Raw genomic sequence first — 22,750 nt, 5'->3', positions numbered from 1 at the left:
ATGGTCTAGCTGAGTCACTCACTAAATGTTTACAAACCAGATAAATCAGGTTATAGAAATAAAAGAAATCAGGTAATCCTTTCATGTATTACATTCATTCCTTTAAAATCCAAAATGTTCCTGGTTGTTACAGAGAAACCTGTCGTAGGTTTTGTCATGCGTCAATGTGAGGCCCACTATTAAATTATGTCTGGAAAGTATCTGGCCTGAGAGTCTGAAGCAATGGCATCTAATCGCCATCTAAACACACCTCACACTTCTCTTTAACTTTTTCTATTTTGCACAAAATATCAATTTTATGTCTTAGTAACTCTTCAGGTCTCGCCTGATTGGATTTAAAGTCAGCAAAAGACTGAGAAAGAGCTTCATGCTCATTCTGTTTATGTAGATTTTTCCTTTTGCTTTGTTCCATCTCAGTCAGCTGGTTGATTGCTAAGCTCACATTTTTAACTTTATCCAATCAGATTTAACCACGACCTGCTGGAGCTAATCATCTCATTGCTATCAAATTGTAAAATTGGTTCTTCTCTCTGCTGTTGTCATTTCCTCAGGCAACCCTGCCTTGTATAATGACAAATAAATCAACTTGAACCAATCAGCTAGTACTATATGACATTTTTACTGTTTTTTCATTTCAATATAATTTCCTTTACATTTTCAATAAGTTTTCTGAAAAGAACAATGAATACTGGGGGACAAGGACAAAGAAGACGTCAACAACAACAAAACTTCCCAGGAAATTATTAGTTAATTGAGATAAGATAAGATAAGATAAATAAAACTTTATTGATCCGATACGATAAAATAGAAATACGCAATCAAATAATAGAAAGACAAAATAAAATACTACTGCTGGTGAACAATAAAGTCTCTATTCACTCTATTCACCTTCTACATGACCAAGAAGGACAAATACACAGGACAATTGCTTTATTACATTCTTCATACAAAATTAAACTTGTTTTGTGCATCTCATCAGTTAGACACCGACCTTCACTGAATTCGTTCCATCTTTCTTCTGTCTTTTTTTGTCTAGAGATCATCACCTTTAAATTACAGGCAACCGGTCTGAAAGACAAGTCTGACACTGTGTAGCTAAACAGAGACAAATAAATGAGATGATGGAGTGAGATTAACCTTTCATGCCCTCAGTGCCTGAAATGCGTTTGGATCTAAGATACTGTTTGATAGACCTACTCTGTCAGAGTACTGTGAGTCACTTCAAAAATCTACAACAACACCTTCAAAATAATTGCTGCATGACCTCCGCTTACAATAGCTTGTATCCCTCAATACTTAGCAATGAATCTTTGTTTCTTTGTATTGATGTGTATATCCTGCATGTCTGTAACTTTTAACAGGCTGTCTAGATCTGTCCAAATTGGCCAAATTATCACTCTAAATGATCTAAATCTTTAATTTCCTCTTTACAGATAGAAGCTTTACTATCAGATTAATTGGACACTGTTTGTCAGCACTCAACAAACACAGAGACTGAGCTAAAACTCTGCAGCTCTCTTCTTGAGATCCTATCTTTTCATAGCAGGAATTTAAAAAATCCTGCTTGAGTGAGTGCACCTGTCTTTGCCTGTGTGAGACCCTGACACGTTCACGTTATGATGAGAGACCTGTGTCAGTGCATTAAGACAAATTTAATTTGCACCTACAGCTAAGAGAGATGAGGGAGGGAACTCTTATGGGGCAGGACTAATTGCTGCCTGGGGATCAGCGTTCATGTGTGTGTGAGTGTGTGCACAAGTGTGTGTTAGCCTGGCTGTCTTCCTGCCAAAATAAACACTTTAGTGAATATTTAATGCACGTGTTTATCTGTGTGTGTCTGTCAGCGTGTGATAACAGAATGTCAGCAAAGACACAGGAGTTAATGAGGCCTTTTCTGCCACCAGGGCTGGATTGAGCAAGGTGCACAAAGCTCTGTGGGCATTATTTCTGAGTATAATCATGACTGTCATGAGTAAATCTGCAGGTACCCAAATTCATCACCAGCACAGTAAATCTAACCGTTCGCCAAATACAACACTGATACCAGACGATTCTGCAATTCCAGATACATTATTCATCAGAGAACAGAAATGCTATCAGCATCCTCTTATCATGAGTAAGCAATCACCGCCATCTTTTTTTCCTATTAGGGAGTAATTGTACAAAGATAATAATGGTTTGGTATGATGTGCGTTTTTGGAATTAAACAAGATAAGGTAATGTGGGTGAACTAAATTCTGGGAAAGTGAATTGGAGTTCCTGAGCAAACTAAAATTAAAACTTGTTGCTCTAAAATATCCCACTAGTCATGAGACAGCCAATTTTTATATAATGTTAGATTTATGTAGTCACTTATGTCCTTGTTCCGGCATTTTATAAAATGTTTTCTATACCTGACAGACAGTAAAATGTGGGGTTCCTCAAGGCTCTGTATTCAGTCCCCTTGTATTTACATTGACAAACATTTTCTTTATTAACACAGATTTAACTGTTATGCTGATGACAGCCAACTGTTTTTACCTGTCTAACCCGTGCAACTCAAATTATTTTGCTTCTCTTCTGCACTGTGTAACTGAGATAAAATGAAAATAGTTTGTACACTCTCTCCATCTAAATGAAGACACATCTTAAATTGTCTTTGGGCTGATCGAACTTTCCAATCTGAAAAAACTAATAGTAAATATGATTTTGGTTTGATAATAAAAACGTAATCTAGATGTACATTTTAACATATACAACAGTTCAGTCTTGATTTCATTAAACAAGAATGCCAAATCACACAAAATTCCAATTTCTACATAATGTTGCTTTAATGCTGTAATGACACTTTTAATAGGAACCATGAAGATTGGTCATATTACAGAGCCCTGAATGTTCCTTACTGTACACACCACAAAACCAAACATGATCTTGAATCTAATTTTCCTAATTCTTGGCTGTGTAGTTTTACAACCTGTTTTGTATTTTTATAATTTACAACTAATTGCCTTAAAATCTGCTTCTCTTGTATTGTGTAGTTCAGTGTTAAAACACATCATCTGGATTACAAAAATGATGAAGTAGTCACATTGACACATTGATGTTATTATATGTCATGACTCTACTTCTGTGAAAACATATGAACATGTTTTTATTAAAACTTGAAATTGAGTGTTTCCTTGAACGTTTGACAATAGAGACGTCTTTTAGTTAGCAAGCCTCCTTCCCTTCTTGTAAGAACAATCTAGCACAGTGTCTTGTGTTTGCATTTCTGAATAAAGCGAGAGAAAAAGTGCTGTCAGGGGTAAAACTTTTTGTTCTGTGTAATCTCATCTGATGTAGTGCTGCAGTGTTTCCTCTGTCTCTGCACGCTCGTGTCCTCAGCAGGCAGGCTCATAAATTGGACAGCTAAGCCTTTCATAAAGTTTAATAAAGCGCTGTTTCGTGGCTCAGGGGAGCTGGTATTAGTGACGAGAGCCGCTGCTGCCATTCCAGCAAATCACATCATCATAATGAGGCTGTACTATGGGAGTAAGACACCTCCCTTACCACCCACACATCCCACCACCCCCCCTCCACCCCCTTTGTTTTCTTTATCATTCCTCTGACACACTACGATGTCTTCACTTCATAGCATTTTTCCAATGGGAATTTGGGGATAGCGTTGTTTAAACGTCGCGGCCTGCTTGGACAGGCTAGGGTTATTTCTCATTTAGTAAAGATCACAGACGCTGTAAATGCTCCGGCGGCATGCCGTGAATGCCAACACCAGTGTGATTGGCAGCTTGACGGCAGCGGCAGCATTTGCATGGCATTTAGCTGGGCGGGGGATGGCCACCCCTAACACCAAGGTGGGTAAATAAGATGACTTCTCTGTTCACACAATGTACACATGCACAAACACACACACACGCTCATGCACTCACGCATGCAATCTCACAATCTCAACAACCCCCAACCATCTTGGCCTGCCAAACCTGGAGCCACTCATAATTGTGTGGCATTTAGGCAGAGGAAAGGGACATCTAGTCATGTGGGCGAGTGGACCACTGAAAAGTCTGTGCCTCCCACTTCCACATTTTTAGGTTATTTGAGAATGATTGGGCACAGTTGCAATTTCCGAGCTTGGAAAGGAGGAATAATGCAAGCCTCAATAGAACTTATTTTTAGTTTCATATAATACCTTTTTTGGAACGTTTGGAAAATGGAAATTATACCTTATCTTTGTTATTGTAAATAAGCCTAAAGTCTAAGTAATTATGCACACTTTCAGCTTAAGGTATAGCAACCTTTACGTTATGACAGATTTTTCCAGGAACACAGCAGCAGAGAAAGTTAACAACTAGCTGGTGAATGTAGTGAAGTGAGGAGTCGGTGCAGACCAAAACAGAGCTAAAAATTCTGACTTAAATCCACCAGGTGGCCAGCAACACAACTACAAGTGAATGCTAATGTTCCTCAGTGTCTGCTGGATGTGTAAAACAAAATAGAATTCTTTTCTAACATGTAAATGATGTCTGTCAGCAACACTAAGCCCAAGAAAAACTTCCCTAAGGGGACAATAAAGTTTATCGTATCGTATCGTATCGTATCGTATCGTATCGTATCGTATCGTATCGTATCGTATTGTAGCGCATCCTTTCGTTTTGTATCATAATGTATCATATTATTTCATTTGTATCGTTTCACATTGTATCATATCGTATCGTATTGTTTCGTTTCATATCGCTTCCTATGGTATGGTGTGGTGTGGTATTGTATTGTTTTGTATAATTTTGTATTGTATCATATTGCATCGTATCGTTTCGTACAATTTGTTCATTTCTTTATTGCCATGTGATTTAACAATGTTACATACAGAAATACATTGTTATTTCATTTGGTGGGTTGGTGAGTGTGACTACCCTAGACTAACAAATGTTCACTTAGTCTCACATTTTTGCTGAATCATTCTTGACAGGTGTATTGTCTGTATAAGACTGAAATGAAAATGATGGTATCAGCCCAAGAGACTGTACAGATAGCATGCTTTAAGCAAAGCTGGAGTCCTTTAACCAGACAGTTACACAGGTAGAGCGGTTGTCCATTAATCAAAGAGTTGGTGGTTTAATCCTTAGCCCCTGCAGTCTAAATGTTGAACTGTCCTTGGGCAAGATACTGAACCCCAAATTGTTCCTGGTGGCACTTCCATCAGTGTGTGAGTGTATATGAATGGTTATCACTACTGATGAGCAGGTGGTGCCTTGTATGGTAGTCTCTGCCACAAGAGTATGAATGTGTGTACGAATGGGTGAATGCTTTGAGTTATACAATATTAAACAATGCAAAAGAAGCAGCCCTACCTCTGGTGGAATCGGTCAGATATATTTATTTCCATTTCTTTGTATCATCAGGCTCTGATAACAACCTTTACGATCCAATGATACAAGTGCTGTTTAGACAGTTGCTTTCCCTGGACAGGATGAGCAAAGCAGACAAACAGCTGGTTGCATAAGCACAAAGTCGGATGGGAGCTAGAGAGCATGGAGCCTCTTTTCAGCGGAGGCAAAAGGATGGAGGGAAAAGAGCTTCCAGGATCATGATAAAGCATGTAAAGGCAAATCTTTATGCAAGTACGACTGTTTCTTGCATTTGTTGTCATGTAGACTTTCAATTTCTAAGTAAGGATCTTCCTGAATCATACAATTTACAACGGAGAACCAGTCAATTCAGAAGACTTATTGTTTTTTAGTGAAATGTTTCTGAAATGTAATGTGGTTGTGTTTAGTTCATGGGCTGTTCCATCTCGTTGTCACATGAGCAATGACTCTGGCATTTAAAGTTAAACCAATTAAAAGCATAACATAGCTATCAAACTCAAGACAGGATCACTTCTGTTTGTATAAAGGTCTTTTTGAATTGAACATTAAACACATAGCACAACTGTGTGTCTTATATAACCTTTAAAGATGCAGCAACACATTTTTTGACCACCTGGGGGCAGCAGAAACAAACTGTAAACATGGCACTATCATATTACCTCTTTTAGGTACATATGGATAAATTAGGACTCATTTTTGAGTCATGGAGTGTGAGTCCAGTATTTACTCTCCTTTAGCTCTGTTTTTGTTTCCACCAACTCTGGATGGAAATATGTGCATCTTTAGCTGCTAAATGCCCCACGTTGTTCACTGTTGTTACTAATTTTCCAGCCTCAAAATAAATACTCATTCATTTTATTGACTTTATTGAAGGTGCAATATCTAAGAAATGGCTACCTTTCAAATTCGTATTCAAAAGAAATAGGGAGCAGCATATCACCAGAATAACCACTTACTGCTGCTTGCTAACTGTAGCAGCTGTTAGCTAGTTAGCTCAGTAAGCCATGCAGCTAGCTGTTTGAACTGTGTGCTCCGGGAACAGGGGCGTGTTAGCGTTTACACTGAGAGTTAGCTAGATAGCATATTAACTTCAGTAGATATCTCTTCAACAATACATTGTCACCATGTGTCAAAACTGCTATTCATTCACATTCTGTTGATAATTGTAATGATTTTTTTTACGTTTCAATTAAAATATTGCCCCTTTAAAGGTCCAGTGTGTAGCATTCTTCAGTTTCAGGTGATTTTACAATAATATAAACATAATTACAAATATTCAATCTGCCAGTAGATTCTCTTATACCCCACTAAATCCTACATACTGGACCTTTAATTGTTACTACATTTTCACAAATGTTTCATGAATCAGATATCAGCTTTTATAATGACAAATAATGAAAACCTTTGGGTTTTCCAGGTTGAGAGTTGACATTTAAGTGAATAATTCCCTTGGTTTGTGTATTTACCTCCAATGTAGCTTACTTTAGTTTGGTAACCTTCTGAGGTTTTTAATTAATGAGGAAGGACACCTGCATGGACTGTTTGACCACCTACTGAAGAGCATCTGGGCCAAAAACCACTTTACTCTGTAACATTTACACATGCAGCATAACTGTAGACGATTTATAAAAGTGCTGGCTACTAAATCAGTGAGATTTCTTAGCTCTTGTGTGACAGATGTGATGATTTCTTTATTCACGTAAGTAGTTTTATGGTTTGATTTGTTGTCCTCCATACTGTGTGCAGTGTGTAGTGGCATTGGTGGTAGCAACAGAAGTGGAGGTAAAATTAATTAAGTAATTAAGACTAATTCCACCTAATTTGTTCACCCCTTTGTCTCTATTCTGAATCCACATAAATTAGCAAATGCACCCATACCTTTTCCTCGCCCCAGAGCGGGAGATGTGTTTATGTGTCAGAAGTCATATTAACCTCTCCAACTCATCTTATTTTCTAATATTTTATCCAGCGGCAGAGCAATCACACGCTCACATTTACACACCGTCCCTCAACTTTTATTCACCTGAAATCATTCTGAAATGACATTACCGGTGACAGCCAGGCAATAACAAAAGTACAAAAACTTCTTTGAAAAACAATAAATCAATAAGCCTCGCCAACATATCCTGTTACATCCCCGACTCCTTGACACCTGAAGCTCATTAAACACAGCCTAACGTCAACTTAGGAGAAGGAGAGTACACAGAGGCTCGCCTTTTCACAGCCTATCACAATAAGAGCTACTGAGCAACCTTGATATATTGTATATACTAGAAATAAATATGATTGTCCTTTAATCTGATTTTATTATACTGGGGACTCCCGCTGGCAAATCTACTGAGGGCTGATAGCCTGTAATCTTATTGCAGGGAGCGCGCTGTGTTTCATATCCCCTTCTTGATGGTGTTTTATCATGTCAGGACTATTATTGTTCCTATTGGTATATGTGTTTCTGCATTTATATGCGCTGGTGTATATAACCTAATAAATCGAGTTATTGCACATTCTCGTGTCTGTTTGCATATGTATGTGTGCATGTTTGCGTGCACCCTGAGGTCCCTGCAGCTCGGATGTGGGTGCTAATTTTGCCCGTCAGCATGCCGGGGCTGCTTTGAGGGTTCTGCTCTGTTTATGAACCAGGCATATTGACCCAATTTGTGGCCTTGGCATTATGTCTCTCTCTCTCTCTCTCTCTCTGTCCACCTGCTGGGGCATATTGTGAGCCTGCATGGCTTGAGAGACGGGCGCACTCAGACTGAACTAAACGCCATACGCATCATTGAGCGGCATTACCAACCTCTCCCCACTCATCACTCTCGCTGGATGCTGCAGGTGTATGTGTGCGCATGTGTGTGTACAGTATGTGCCTCGGTTAACTAGAAGGTCTAATAAATCAACCTGTCTGTCCACAACCTCCTCCCTTCCTTTGCTCTTACCTATTCCCCCATTACTCCTCCCTCCTCCTTCCTCCCCACTCATCTTTTCTGCTCCCTCCTTCCTCCATCTTTCTCCTTTATGTCCTGTAATTCTTCTTTTTAAAGCTCAAGGGGTGGTGTTGGAGGCATTACGTGCCCCCTGATAAATCACTGTCTGGGAGCAGGTCAGAGTATCATGGCCATCTGCAGATCAACTTACTCTCGTGTGTGTGTGTGCGTGTGTGTGTGCGTGTGCGTGTGCGTGTGTATGGATTTTCTGGCCATGGAAGTGATTGTCCACTGTTATAACAGTGTGTATTTGTGTGCATGCATTTGTACATGTGTCTCAGGTATTTCTTGTGATATTATGTACAGCATGTGTGCGCATGCAAGTGACTGCCGTTTCTGGCCGGTACTGATCTCCCTGTCCCGCTGAATGGTGGCTGATTGAGACACATGGACTGCCTTTGTGCCCTGATCTAGTTGCCATTGATTACCTATCAGGGTTTTTGATTGCATCCTGGAAGTAATTCTTTTAAATAGGCCCTAATGGCCTCCAATCTGGGCTGATGACGACCTCAGAGAGTCCAATCGCAGATCCATTTAGGCCCTTTCAGACCCCTCCACGTACACTCTGAAACTCTCGCCCATTGCTCACATCCCCTCCCTCCTCCGCCGCCACCACCACCACTACTACCTCTTGTGTCGTGTCAGCGCCACATCTCTACGCTCTGTTACCCGCATGCAAAAGCACAGTGACTATGAAAATCTGCCTCAAACTTAGATACAGACATTCTTTACGGCAGGGACCTGGCCTTGGTAAAGATTAGAGAGGCTGATGATGGCGGGAGGTGAGTGAAGTAATTGAGAATGACAGCGAGAAAGACACAAATAGAGCGTAATCCTGCTTTTAACTGGAAACGATGAAGTAAGAGGGAGAGAGTCCAGGTTTCAGATTTGCAGGGAGAAAGAAGAGGTATGACAGATCTGTTAGGGATAAGGGGGAGAGGGGAGGAGGAGGAGGAGGAGGAGGAGCGGGGAGAGATGGTCGTCAGTATGTCAGGCTGTGTTATTATAGTCTGAGGGTTGGATGGAGGCATGAGAAGGAGGAAGAGGAGGAGGAGGGGGGGTGCAGCAGCAGACAGGAAGAGGGCTCGCCGTCTAATCCACCAATTTTCTTACATTACTGCTCCCCCTCCTTCTCTCCACCTCCGTCCTTCTCTCCTCCACCAGCCTCTCCTCCCTCCTCGCTCCCTCCCGGCTGCCAGACCTGTCGACAAATGAAACTAGAGATAGCGGCAGCTTCACAGAGATTGACTTGAAGGAGTAAAACACACACAGAGAAAAGAGGGAGCGAGACACACACCTCCTGCACCTCTAACAACATGAATGTACCGAGAAAACCCCAGCGGCTCAATCATCTATTGTTCTGTGGAGGTTCCAACATTTGCTATATACGTTTCACAAACTTTCATCCACTTCTTTCGCAGGGAAGTGTACATGCACCTACTGCTTTGAACGACGTGCAGAGAAAATGCAGCTGTCTTGTTGTGAAAGCAGCCCTGAGCATGATCAATAACTTCCTGCTGATGAGGAGAAAAAAACCTGATGACAGAATATTAAATTAAAGAGATTGGTTTACGCCGGGAATGTATTAACAGCTCACTTAGCAGAATTACGAAGCAATGATGACAAACAAGGTTCCTCTGCCAGGCAATGCTGCTCGTCAGTATGCTGAACCTTGTTTATTTATTGATAGATTTTTGTTTTTCTCCACGATTGGCTCATCTTATTTAATTCAGAGACAAACTGTACCTGGCCGGCCTGTCACTGATTTGATGAATAGCCGCTGTTGATTAAATCTGGCTCTCGCTTTTAGGGGAATTACGCTCACAAAGTCAGAGTTCCTAGAATTTACAGTCAATCTCCTCGGCCTTACAGCAATCACATGCAACAGTGCAAGGCATCGCCCTCGGATGTGTTTCCTCTCAGGCGACGGCAGCTGACACTCTCCAACCCCCCCCCCCCCCACCTCACACACACACACACACACACACACACACACACACACACACACACACACAAACCCATCCCAAAATTGGCTCAATCTTGACCTTCTCTACTTTTGCGTCTAATTTCCAGCACACAAGCCGACTTGATTTTTCATCTCCTCCAAAATAAAAGTTTACACAGTCTTCTCATCCTCCCCTCTCCACCACAATTTAATGATTTCCATTCGCCCGCCCTCTTGATTGATTTGCATTCCAGTCACTTCTCATTGGGCGAGGCAGAACCCTGACTGAGTGGGACTAATTTGCCATGCTAATGAGATGGCTCCGACAAACAGAGCCAGCTGGAGACCAGAGTAAATGATCCTGTCATCAGTCAAGAACACAAACATGGCTAACAGCTAATTAGCTCGCGGCAGTTTGTAGAGGTGACATTCTATCTGATCTGTGCTGCGGTGGGAAAGAAGAAAAAAAAAAGGAAGGGGGGGGGGGCAATAAAGGAGAGAGGAAAAGGGGAAGAGGGAGGTTTGACTTGCTGATGAATTTGGCTTTTTGTTTCCCCAAACACACGCGATGTAAAACACACACACTTGGAGACACACACAGACATCTATAACTTCCCCCTGTTTCCTTTGCATTATGCTGTGCAACAGGGATAGAGCGAGAATGTGCCAGCAGAATGAGCGGAGAAAATATGCTAAGCAGACAATCAGAGGTGTACCCCCTGGTGTTAAACAGCCAATCATGGCTGTCCCAGTGTGTGTCACCAGCCAGCAGGAGGCAGAATTAGTCCTGGTTAGCAGCCAGAGCCCTGCCGAGTGGCTGATTAGTCTTTTAGACTGAAGAGGAGACAGAATGTTAAAAGTCCAACTGCCTATCTGCGACTCTTCTGCACTGCAGACAAAGAGCCTTTTTATATTAAAAATAAAGTGAGCAGCCACGGTGTGAACGCCTGGTGAATGTGAAATGCGGAACTGAACAATAATTGCATCTACTAGTGTTAGATACACAGTTTTAAGGAAGTGATTTTGCTACAGAGGAGCAGAGATGGCTGAGTTTAGGTGGACTAATGACTTTTAGTCCAGTCTAAGATGTATAAAAGTTTTCACTGTATTTATGTTTTGTTATCTTCGATCCTAGTCCTCGAGGACCCCTGGGCTGCCTGTTTTAGACCCTGTACACACGTACGTGGGTATTTCTAAAACAAAGCTTTTTCTATTTGTTTTGGCCTTATGTATGCACGTAAACAGCGTTTTAGGTCCTTTAAACGCCTTCTGAAGGGCATTTTTTTCTGTGTAATCGTTTGTACATGGAAAATGGAGGGTTTTGGGGAAACGATGATGTCCATTCACGCATGCCCACTGTCGCTTTCTGTAAGAAGCAGCTCCCCCTTGTTGGCTGTACGCACAAATGAATCACCCTTTTGCTTTCTGTTTTTCCATTTCCATGTGTTGGGGCAGGGAAACATCTAGAATTTGCAGGGCATGTGGGCCTGGATGACCAGGATTGAAGAACACTGGTATAAAGCACGATAACACAACCCGTTAAGTCCCTCAAATTTCAGCACTTATATTTCGCATTTATATTACGTGGCATATAAACATAACTAATGGTTTATAACTCAGTATAATGTAGTTGTGATCAGATATCAGTGTTTAATAATGTATTTGTAGTTGTAATGATATAAAATGTGTCTTCATTGAGTGATAATTGGTAACAAATCTTAATACAATGTCGTTATTATAGTGTGTTGTAAAGCATTATACTGATTATAAGAGGCCTTAAATGAAAGTGTGACCCATGATGTATTTTCCTGCACTATGTGCTTGTCATCTACACGTTTTGGGATGTTGTAGCTCTGATTAGCTCGCTGCATTATTAAGACCCTCAGGATTTCTTTTTTTCTGCTCTTCTCCATGTCACCACTTCCCTGGTAATTAATTGTTTTTCATCGAGGTCCGTCTCCCTTTTTTCTAGCTTTCAGCATCCCGGTCTGTTTGTCATCTGGTCGCTCCATGCTATTTCGGTTTTTATCAGCACAAACACTTTGCATCCACCCATTTGTAATCTAATAAAGAAATGGCAGCAATCTGTACGTTCCTTTTGGGGGACTGGATGACTTTGAGCACCAGATGCTGATGTTCCCCCAGAGTCGTTACCGTGATGGAGTCGATCCTTAACTGTCTCCAATAAAGACACACACTTCCTCACACACACACACACACACATATCGCCTCCCCTCGCTCACTCAGTGTGCAGGCAGGATTAACCTGCTGGTAGCAGGAGTAAATCCAGCGCTGCCTCCGCCTCTCTGTCTCTGTGTCTGAGGAGGCCTGGTTATCCCTTCACACAAGCTCCCTGTTCAAAGGGGCGGCCGTCGGGGATTAATGACGTGTTAAAGGGGCGAGCATGGGGGATTTAGACGCAGCTTGCTGTAAGGACAGGAGATTTAAGAACACGGACCAGTGGTTAGTGCTTACTGAAGTATGATTAGTTAGACACTGTACCCCCAACACACACACACATACACAGACAATGACAGGCAGGTGCTATTTTATTATTCTATATACCCAGAGGATGATGTGGCGGTGAAAGGACAATACTATTGTGCTTGTTTTATAGCAAATATACCTCTGTCACCCTGCTGACATGTGGGACAGCAGCACTTTCATTGAGTGTCCACATCATGAAGCCAGTTAAATGTGTTCAATTTTCTGTTAAACGGTTTCTATCCTTTAAATTTGCGTTTTAAGTCATATGCAATATTTATTTTATTGAAAGCACCTTAAATTGTGAATATAAACAAAATGACTTTGTCTTACCCACAACTGTGAATTGGACATTGTGAGAAAGAGGTGCGTTTGATCGACCTTCAGTCGGTGACAACAAAGGATCTTTACGTTTGTGAGGGAGACAGTGTATGTACTTATTCATGAAAACTGCTGGGAGCATGCAGTTTGTGTGCATATATGTAAAACATGCATAATGTTAAAGTGTTGTGTGCGACATTGTTCAAACCACTCAAAAGTCTAATAGAGGAGCGTGTGGTCATTGTTTCAACTTGCTTGCTGGCTTTTGCATTGGAAAAGCCATCAATCTTATATTTTTTTCCCTAAAATGCATGATTTAATAGACCCATACGCATCAGGATTTCCGAGAGCTTTTAAAGGAATTGAGAGCATCGATGATGTTCAAGTAACTTGGTGTGGGGTTTGAATATTTCTGACTTTAGACCCCCCAATGGTAATCTCATAAAAGACAATATGGCAGACTCCAATGACTTGGGGAATTGGGAAGCAACGTGTAGTTCTAGGATTTTTTTTGTCAGTATGCCATCAGACTAATTTGACAGATGCTACGATGAGGAATTAACATTTTCATTAACCGTAACATTATATTTCCCGACAAGTAACCTGGATGTAGTTGCCATGAACAGAGATTATAGAAAGCAAGAGTTAAAAAAAAGACTTTCTGATTGTTTTTAAACTGGAGTTTTTGCAGAATCATCCGATCTTGATGCTCTTGTCTGGTGATAGAGTTGCCTCTGTCCGTTTATGAGAAGAACACTGTTTCAAATTATGAGCTAATCAGCGTGCTGCTGGTGGTTCAACAAGGTCTTGTTAGCCTGCATTATTCAGCAAGTATTTCCACAAACCGTCTCATCGAAACTGCTATCAGCTAGTTCAATGTAAATCTCAGCAACAACTTGGATGCACACAATGTTTTTAGCCCACCTGTTTAGTTGGTGCTGCTGTGATGAGTAAAAGGAGTTTACAGCAGTGATGGTGACTGTGTTAATGTTGTTATAGCTCCTTGGTATGAACCCTTTCTCAAGCTAAACCCAGCATTCAGCTTCTCTGGTCTCATGGTGCAGCTAAAGGGGAACTCCATCGATTTTATTTCAAAGCCTGTCTACAGATCTTTGACTCAATTTAGTTATGATTGATTGGTCTCAATTGTCTCATATTGGAAAATGAAAAAGTTAGAGATAGAACCAAAAATACCTCGTAGCAAGCTCCTTATCTCTGCTTGAACCTAGTAACTCAAGGCTAACCACGACACACCCAAATTGACAGAACTGTTAGTGACATGTTGCATTGTGGGTAATGCAGTCACCAGGTTATGACAAAGACGGAGAATACGTGGAATATAAACCGACATTATCTCTAGCTCTGCTGCATCAATTTTGAGCAACATTGAGTCCGACAATTTGATACGAGTGCAGTCGTTGGAGGCCTCTTTTAAAGCCTTAAAGAGGGTAAACATACCAGTGGACTGAGGTGCATGAGGTCAAAGTGAGTAATTGTGAGGGAGTATAATATTAGAGATGCTGTAGGAAGTATGCATGTGTGTGTGTGTATTTGTGTGTGAGGGCTGGAAAGAGATTAAGAGACACATGTACAGGTGATGATAGCTAGTCGGGATCATTGAGCAAGATGTTAAGGCCACCCACTCCCCACCTCAACCCGAGTCCATCCTACCCTTTCCCTTAATCCCCCACTCGGGCCCCCCATCTACACACACACACACACACACACACACACACACAGCCTACAACCCATCTACCCTCAAAATCCGCTCCCGTGCAATCTCCCGCGCATCAGCTGCCAAATGAAGTTCCTCTTTAGAAAAAAAAAAACTTGGCTGGCGAGTCGTCTGAGGCATCGTGGCTGGCGGCGAAGGCAGCCCTTGTGTTGAAGCCAATAATCCGGCGTCAGGGCTTCAGGTGCGCAGAGGGATGTGATTGACAGGGCTCGATATGAGGCCCTCGCTCCACTTGACATTTGGGTTTCATAAGGTCTGGAACAAAAGGCAGGGGCAAAATAATCAGAGAGGGGCGCAGGCAAATAAATCTGTTTATTCCTCCTCACCTGCCCCCCTCCCTCACCTCTGCACCTCCCATGCTCGCCCACATCATCAGCTCAGCCCTTGGAGGGGGGAGAGGGAGGGCATGATATTACCTTTTCCAAGCCTTAGTGGATTCACGCACCACGACAGCAGGTCACTTTAGGCCCTGTGCTTACCTGAGATATTAGTTTGTATGTGTGGTAGATAGAGATGTGTATTTGAATGGCTGAGGCGGTGTATATGTGTGCACAATCCCGTGTATGTATGAGGGAGCGGCAGAGACAACAGGGAAGACAGAGAGACAGAGGCAGACAGACTAGAGGAGAGAGGGCTGATGTGGTGTCATGTTGTGGAAAACCATATAAAGTATACAGAATATAACTATGACGGATCAGAATTTTTAAGACACAATCAGGCACAGATCTGATCCTAAATGTCTCCATCAGAGGTGATAAATTCAAAGAAAGAGAGAAGAAACATGAATGAATATGAAGTGCAGTGCAGCAGAAGATGATTAAGATTTTCGACACACTCAGTTAGTGCAGCTAAATGACTGAGCGCAGTGGTTAAGTGAGCTGCTGACCCAGCAACAGTGTGTTTCATCTACACACACTAAACATCTACTCACAGCAGCAAATGTAAGCACACTGTAGACGGAGAGAGGCGGAGAGGGAGAGTGGTAATCATAAAAGACTCTATTTCAATTTACTCTGCAATAGGTGCCCTAATAGGCAGCTGGGTAGTCAAATAATGCAAAAATGTCATGTAAGTATTTCCAATTCTAGCTCCTTTAAGCCATTTTACATGATTTGAAGGAGCTGCAGTCAATAATGTTTAAACTATATGAGTATTATCACCCAAATCTGCAGCTGCCCTCGCCTTGATGACACTTTAAAGTGAGTTTCAGCTCATCGTTTGGCTGTCTGGTTCAAAACTGTTTTGGTTCACACTCACCCTGCTTAAACATACTGCAAGGAGCTTTTACCTTGTCATGAAACAATTTGAATTTAATGCTGATACTCTATATGACCTACATAAGCAAACAAGACCATCAGCATCTATTTTTAAGTTGTTAAAATGAAGCGTCACCAAACAATATAAACACAGCTAAGCAAAAGGACCAGCACCACAATTTAAGTGTATAGTCACGCCATATGTCATTAGAAAGCTTAGATTCCCGTGATTCTATTCATATAAACCATTTCGAGATAAAACCACCAGCGTTTTTGCCAACTCACCAATAGAGTGTCCGGGTGTTTCGGTAGTGCATCAAACTCCAACAAAAACTGTCTCCTCTTATTGCCAAATGTCCACTAGATCCATTTCAGTAACATATTGATTCCAAAACACAGTATTCCCTGATTAAATGGTGACAAAATGGCAAAAAAACTGAGCTTGCTGTCGCTTTTTCATGAGATGAGATGGCCCCCATTTGATTGACATCTCATTTGAGTAGCTAGGAACTAAGCCCTGCCTAGAGCCTACAACAGCCAAATAGCGATCGTGTGGACAAGTGACCCACTCTCTCTTCTTTATCGTCTCTTCTGAGTCACTTACACTCCAGCCTCCAAATAATTGATGCATCATGTAGCCAATGAGATTTCAAATCGAGCAATTTATAGTTATATATAAGTTCAGATCAACTAAATGCGAAGAAATACATGTTTTGACATTATGTCAACGACATCCTATGCACTGTGTTGCAGAGATATCTGTTGAAGTTAGCATGCTAACCAGCTAGCCTCGGCCTGTCCTTTTTCTTGTAATACCACTCTGAGCTCCCAGTCCGGACCGCTAGCTGCACAGCTAAGTGAGCGAAATAGCTCACGGCAGTTAGCGGTTACTCTGGTGATATGAATTTGAGAGGTGGACAATTCTTACATATTGCACCTTTAAGATAAGGTAAGCCTTTTCCCTATTTATCCATCAGGGGACATTGGTAGCTACCCTGCAGTATATAAAAGGATTTAACGTTAGTCTCAGGCTTACAAGCTGCAGCAGTGAAGTGATTTACACATTAATACTAAAGTAATCATCAATTATAATAAAACACTATAATAAACATTATTCTGAAGAGAACTTTTGGTACTTAGCCAGTATTTTAAATATCTTACATAATACTATTTTACTTCTACTATTAAAATGTTGGTACGTTTAAAACAACAATTCTTCCAACACTCAGAAAATAGAAAAAAATCTGTATGCTAAGGGAAACAATCCTGGAAAATATGTTCCCACACACGTCCTGAAGACAGAATAAAGGGGTTGGAAAAGTGCCAATGAGCCTGCAGCCAGTCATAATAATTCAAATTGAAGTTCATTAAGTGTTTACAATATTTGGTCGACCCCACTGTGATTTACATTATATACAAACAGGCAGATGCGGGCTTCATACAGCGGAGCTCAATGAGGATTTAATTGCAGGGCCGTAAGTGCAATCTGTGGACATAACAGCAGACTGTTTTAATAGGCGATTCAATTAAAAACACAGGAAAAGCACGAGACACCTCGGGGCCATATGTTCGCCTCTGCCTGGATGTCCCGATAAAAAAAAACACATAAGTCAACAGATAGTTTCCAGATTAATCCATGTGACATCTTTTAGTAGCAGCCTGAGCCCCCCACGTGGGGTGTCCGCATAACTCTCATCATGTCGGAGGTGATTGGACAACATATCGATGATTGGCAGGAGAATGGAGCGCAGAGTGAACACTATTGGCTGTCTTTAATGGCCTCTCCTCCTTCAGACCACACACCATTGGCTTCGGGGGGCTTCGCGGAGGAAGCCGGGAAGTTGTAGTTCTTTACAGCCGACGCACATCTGTAGTGCTTATTATCGACTAATATGAATTAAACTACACGTCCCGACGTCACGGTACGGGCTCCTCTAATTGTTGTGAATATGTAATTGCGCTCGTGCGACTGGTTGCTTTCTAAATTTGGCTTCGCAGGGGCAGGCTGCCACAGTCGGTGAGGTGGTCGCTCCGCCGGTTCTGCTGTGCGAGGATGTGAACATTGAACGGAGGCTGCAGGACATTAACCGGTAAATGCGTGACGACGGGACGCAGCGGAGAAGCTCAGTCGCGGACAAGCAGGGTCATGATGTGCCAGAAGTCGATGCTTTGTAGGGAAATTCAGAGAAAATAGAGGATTCGTTGTTAGTTCAGGGGGAGAATATTGAGCTTTTGTGCGCACAGAATTACGCGCTGGAGATTTTGGAGAACTCCTGCTTTGGTTATCTCACTGACTGGACTTTTTTTGATAAAAAAAGAAAGACGGGTTCGAGGATGTTTCCACTCTTCACGGAACCTGCACACAGCCCGCAAACCGGCCACTGACTGACCGACCTTTTTACGCACGGCTCAAGCTCCGTGCTCGCACATTTTGTTTTCTTGTTTATGTGGACGAACTTTGCAATACATTTTTAATGATTCGGGATCTGAGCAAGATGTACCCCCCGGCACGGCATCCGGTAAGTAGAGAGCAAACAGCAGCCGAGGCAGTATGTCAAAACAGCGCAGATTAACAGCCGCGCGCCTGATGCGTAATCAGTTTAGATCAAGTTTCCGTGCCACTGCGCGCCCGCACGGACAATTGCGCTCATTGTCAAACTGCTGCAGCTGCATGTGTGAGTCTGTGAGTGTGCGTGGGTTAACGTGTGAGGAGCCCGAAACCAAAAGGCCACCCTTATCACAGAGGCCTATTGTCATTCTACAGTCTTGTCTGTGTGTGTCTGTGTCGTGACACTGAACTTTGGCGGCTCAGTTCTTCCTCTCTTCCCTCCCTACACGCTGTTTGGTTTGGGTCGAGGTCCCCCACCAGCCGGGACAGCCGTTAAAGTTCACCGTCACCGAGTCCTGCGACCGGATCAAGGAGGAGTTCCACTTCCTGCAAGCCCAGTATCACAGGTGAGAGTTTGAATGATGGAAAACATCTGCATGGAAACATCTGCTCATCATCAGACAGTGACAAAACATACTAATGAAACTTAATATAATACTTCTGATTCATTTACATGTTTGCTGACATAATACAAACCAAACCATTAATTGAGAAAACAATGAATAGATTAACAATAGTGACATAACCCTTAGTGTGTAGCCTTAGACCTTATTATACACTGAAAGCTCTGCATTATGTGAGGAGAAGGGTCATTTCTGGGATGCTGACCTGCCTTGCTCCAGTCATGCAGTGTGACCAACATTTTCTGGGAAATGCATGATGCAATGACACGAAATCCAAGACACGCATTGATTTTTTGTTAAGGGGTTTAAATAAGAAATTAAATATTTCTAGTCAGAGGTAAATATCCATCTGGAGATCCCATGAAATGATTCTCCTCAGAGCCTCGCAGAGCTGCTGCTACATTTGTCTCAGGCCTCATCTATCACCGGTGACTAACCACAGGTAAACCCCATCAACCTTGGTATGCACGTCTCTCTCTGCGAGCTCAAGTGGTGTGAAATACTTCTTTACCCGACATGATGAAGTGTGAAATACATTGCTCGGGGGGCAGAACCAAAAGCACGATACCAATGCATAATAATCGCCCACCTCTGGCCACCACGTAATTATTGCCCAATCACCTGGTGAGATGAACCAGCGGTCCAGTTTCCTGGCCAAACCTGAAGTTGAATGAGCTGAAGCAAGGACAGTGTCTGCTGCATGTGTAATACTGCGATCAGACTGCTGCATATACGCATGAAATCCAAACTGCAGGGAGACACCGATTTGGTAAAAAGGGAAGTCAGGTTTGGTCAGATATGCACACTGAATCCAGAGATTTTGGCGGTTTTATTCAGCAAAGTAAAAGTTTCTTTGCTTTCCTGTCACATGGAACAGTTTTTTAAATATCTGATAAAGCTTAACTTATTGACACCAGTATTGTGTAAAAACTTGCATCTCGACCTCTGTTGATCTTTTAACTTCATTTAAAGGACTGAATATTTTCACTATTGGCTGAGCAAACCCTCCAAAATAAAACCAACTGGACACTGTCACCATCATCCAGCTGAAATGAAGGTTTACATGTATTCTGACGCATTGAAGATTCAAACTTTTATGTTCAAAGCAAAGATGTCCGTAATTGTTACGTCTGTGTCCTAATTCTGTCGCCACTTTGTACACCTGCCAATTTCCTCATAAAATACACGTACGTACGCTTCCTGTGGTAATACGTGGAGGCTTTCCAGTAACACACAACATTAGAAAGAGTTAAGCTTTTGTGTAACCACAGTAGTAAAATGGATCCTCATTATATGGTTGCTTTTTTGTCGATGGTGCAGTTTTGGCATCCACTCACACTGTAAGAATATATGATGAGGTTTGTGTGGTCGTCTATTGATCCATTAATTACTGCTGTGTACCTGCTGAGTAAGTGTCTGCAGGGGAAACTGGTGTGATCTGAGCAACTCTTCTCCTTTTTTTTCTTTCTGTTTCTTCGTTGCACTTAAATTTAGAAATGCAAATGTAAAGTAACAGGATGTAGACACTTTCAGGCTCGGCGTTCTGCAAAGTGACATCTACGATTACATTTTAACACAGACTTGTTATCTTGTAGAGTATCATAATTTAAAGTGATACATTTGATGTTTCTTTTAAATTTCATTTTAAATGTGGTGTGTGTGTGTGTGTGTGTGTGTGTGTGTGTGTGTGTGTGTGTGTGTGTCTGTGTGTGTTTGATAATGACATACACTCAACATTTTTCTTCTGCCTCACAGTCTGAAACTGGAGTGTGAGAAACTGGCCAGTGACAAAACTGAGATGCAGAGACACTATGTCATGGTGAGTCTCACTGATTACGTGTGTATGTGTGTTTGTGTTTGTGTGTGTGTGTGTGTGTGTGTGTGTGTGTGTGTGCATTAATGTGTGAGTATTTTTTGGTGTATGCGAAAAAAGAGGAACAGAGAACAACTTTTTTTGACCTTGCTTTGATTGTTGTTTTTTTTCAGTACTACGAAATGTCATACGGGCTGAACATCGAGATGCACAAACAGGTAGGAAGCGCTCTTTCGCTCGAATGTTAAAAAGAAGCAGAACTGATTCAAACGACACCGCAGTGAGTGTCAGAGGAACACGAGTTCTTGGTTTGAAATTGCTGTTGAATCCTGCAATATATGTACTACAAAATCGTCTTAATCTGGATTTCTTTATCACAACCAGTGCTGCCATGTCATCACCTAGAAAGACCAAACTGCAGTCAGCTGATGGAAGTTTAGAAATTTAAAATCAAAGTATCTCAGATTTCAAAATGTTTTTTTTTCCAGTTCGGCTTCTCATTTCATACGAAATCTTATTGATGTTTTTGTTAAAGGGGCACTATGTAATTTTGGAAAAGAAATTCAAATTCAGAATTCAATATTTAAAATATTAATGAGGTGATAACACAAACTTAGAAATATTTATAGTTTCCATAACTGAATCAACAAGCTGTTCTCAGAGGAAAATAAGGTCCCCAGAACACTGTTTTTATTGTGTTGTCCTTTAAGGTCAGTTTGTTCATTTAGTTTATTCAGACATGAAAACAAAGACTTTGTTTAGGCATAAAAAAACAGCTAATGAAGATCTCTCTCTTCTGTTTAGAATTTCCTCCCCAAAACTACACAATGCTCCTTTAAATTCTGCAAGTACACCTACATCTTCACGGTTTTTACCTCCTTATTATCTTTGCCTCTTTCTCTGCCAGTGATATTCTACATTATATCACATTACATATGTAGAGCTACGCATCAGATTTAATATCTCCTTGATGATCTTTGGAAAAAATACTAAAGGTCTTTTTTTTCTTCTCTTTTGACGACTTACAGAATCCTCAAAGACTTTTCTACCCATCTGTGTTGAATAAGCCGTTAAAAAAGATTTATCATGCAGAACACTACGTGTTTCCTAATCCAAACAAAAACGATAGCTGTTAATGACAAATTTCCTCATTGAGTTTTCACAAGGTGAACCAAAATAAAAATAATCATTAATATTGGCATTTGTTGATCTTCCTTTACATTATTTAAAGGTGCACTATGTAGTTTTGAGAAAGAAATTCAGACAAAGGTAATATTTACAATATTAATAAGGTAATAATACAAACTCAGAAATATTTATTTGATGAAAATCTTTCCATAACTGAATAAACAAGCTGTCCTCAGAGGGAAATAAGGTGTCTGCAGCTAGGCAGGTGGCTACTTAGAGGGTCCTGCAAATATAAGCAGTAATAACAATATAGAAACCTGTCAATCATCATGAAAATCAATCAATGATGATTCTTTCCCAAAACTACATAGTGCATCTTTAACATTTTTAGATAAAATAATGGGTTAATATTTTGCTTTTATTTTGCTTTTATTTTGTCACAAAAACAGTCATTTCTGGCAACCATAAAATACAGTGGCAGCTTGAGAAAGAGTGCAACATGCAGAATATTTTTTCATCCGGATGATTAGAGGACTCTTTGAAGATCCCGGACAGCACAGCGGTAACTTTTATTGAGCAACCTTTTGGGTTTTTTAAACATCGCTGGGTATTTATTTGTCTGTGAGTTGAATGTAAAGATAAAACATACGAGGCACAAACTGGTGCTAGTGTTGTGTAACCGTCCCACAATATATATTGAAGTGCGACGTATTCACAGATGTGTTGCCTGGTG

General features: G+C 41.2%; 1 protein-coding gene across 3 annotated transcripts in view; it reads left to right on the top strand.

Moving 5' to 3' along the window:
- Nucleotides 1–18,172: 18,172 nt before the first annotated feature.
- Nucleotides 18,173–22,750, top strand: part of LOC140995937 (transducin-like enhancer protein 4) — a 32,753-nt gene continuing 28,175 nt past the window's right edge. For all 3 annotated transcript variants that reach the window (XM_073466111.1, XM_073466112.1, XM_073466110.1), the window contains exons 1-4: nt 18,173–18,583; nt 18,922–19,019; nt 20,832–20,895; nt 21,063–21,107. In XM_073466111.1, coding sequence (XP_073322212.1) covers nt 18,539–18,583; nt 18,922–19,019; nt 20,832–20,895; nt 21,063–21,107 — 252 coding nt within the window. In that variant the 5' untranslated portion in view covers nt 18,173–18,538. The remainder of the gene's footprint in view (nt 18,584–18,921; nt 19,020–20,831; nt 20,896–21,062; nt 21,108–22,750) is intronic.

Source organism: Pagrus major, chromosome 5 (genome assembly GCF_040436345.1).
Source record: "Pagrus major chromosome 5, Pma_NU_1.0".
In the NCBI taxonomy this organism is placed as follows: domain Eukaryota; kingdom Metazoa; phylum Chordata; class Actinopteri; order Spariformes; family Sparidae; genus Pagrus; species Pagrus major.
The sequence above is the reverse complement of the archived record's forward strand: the minus strand, read 5'-3'. Positions and strand labels throughout refer to the sequence as shown.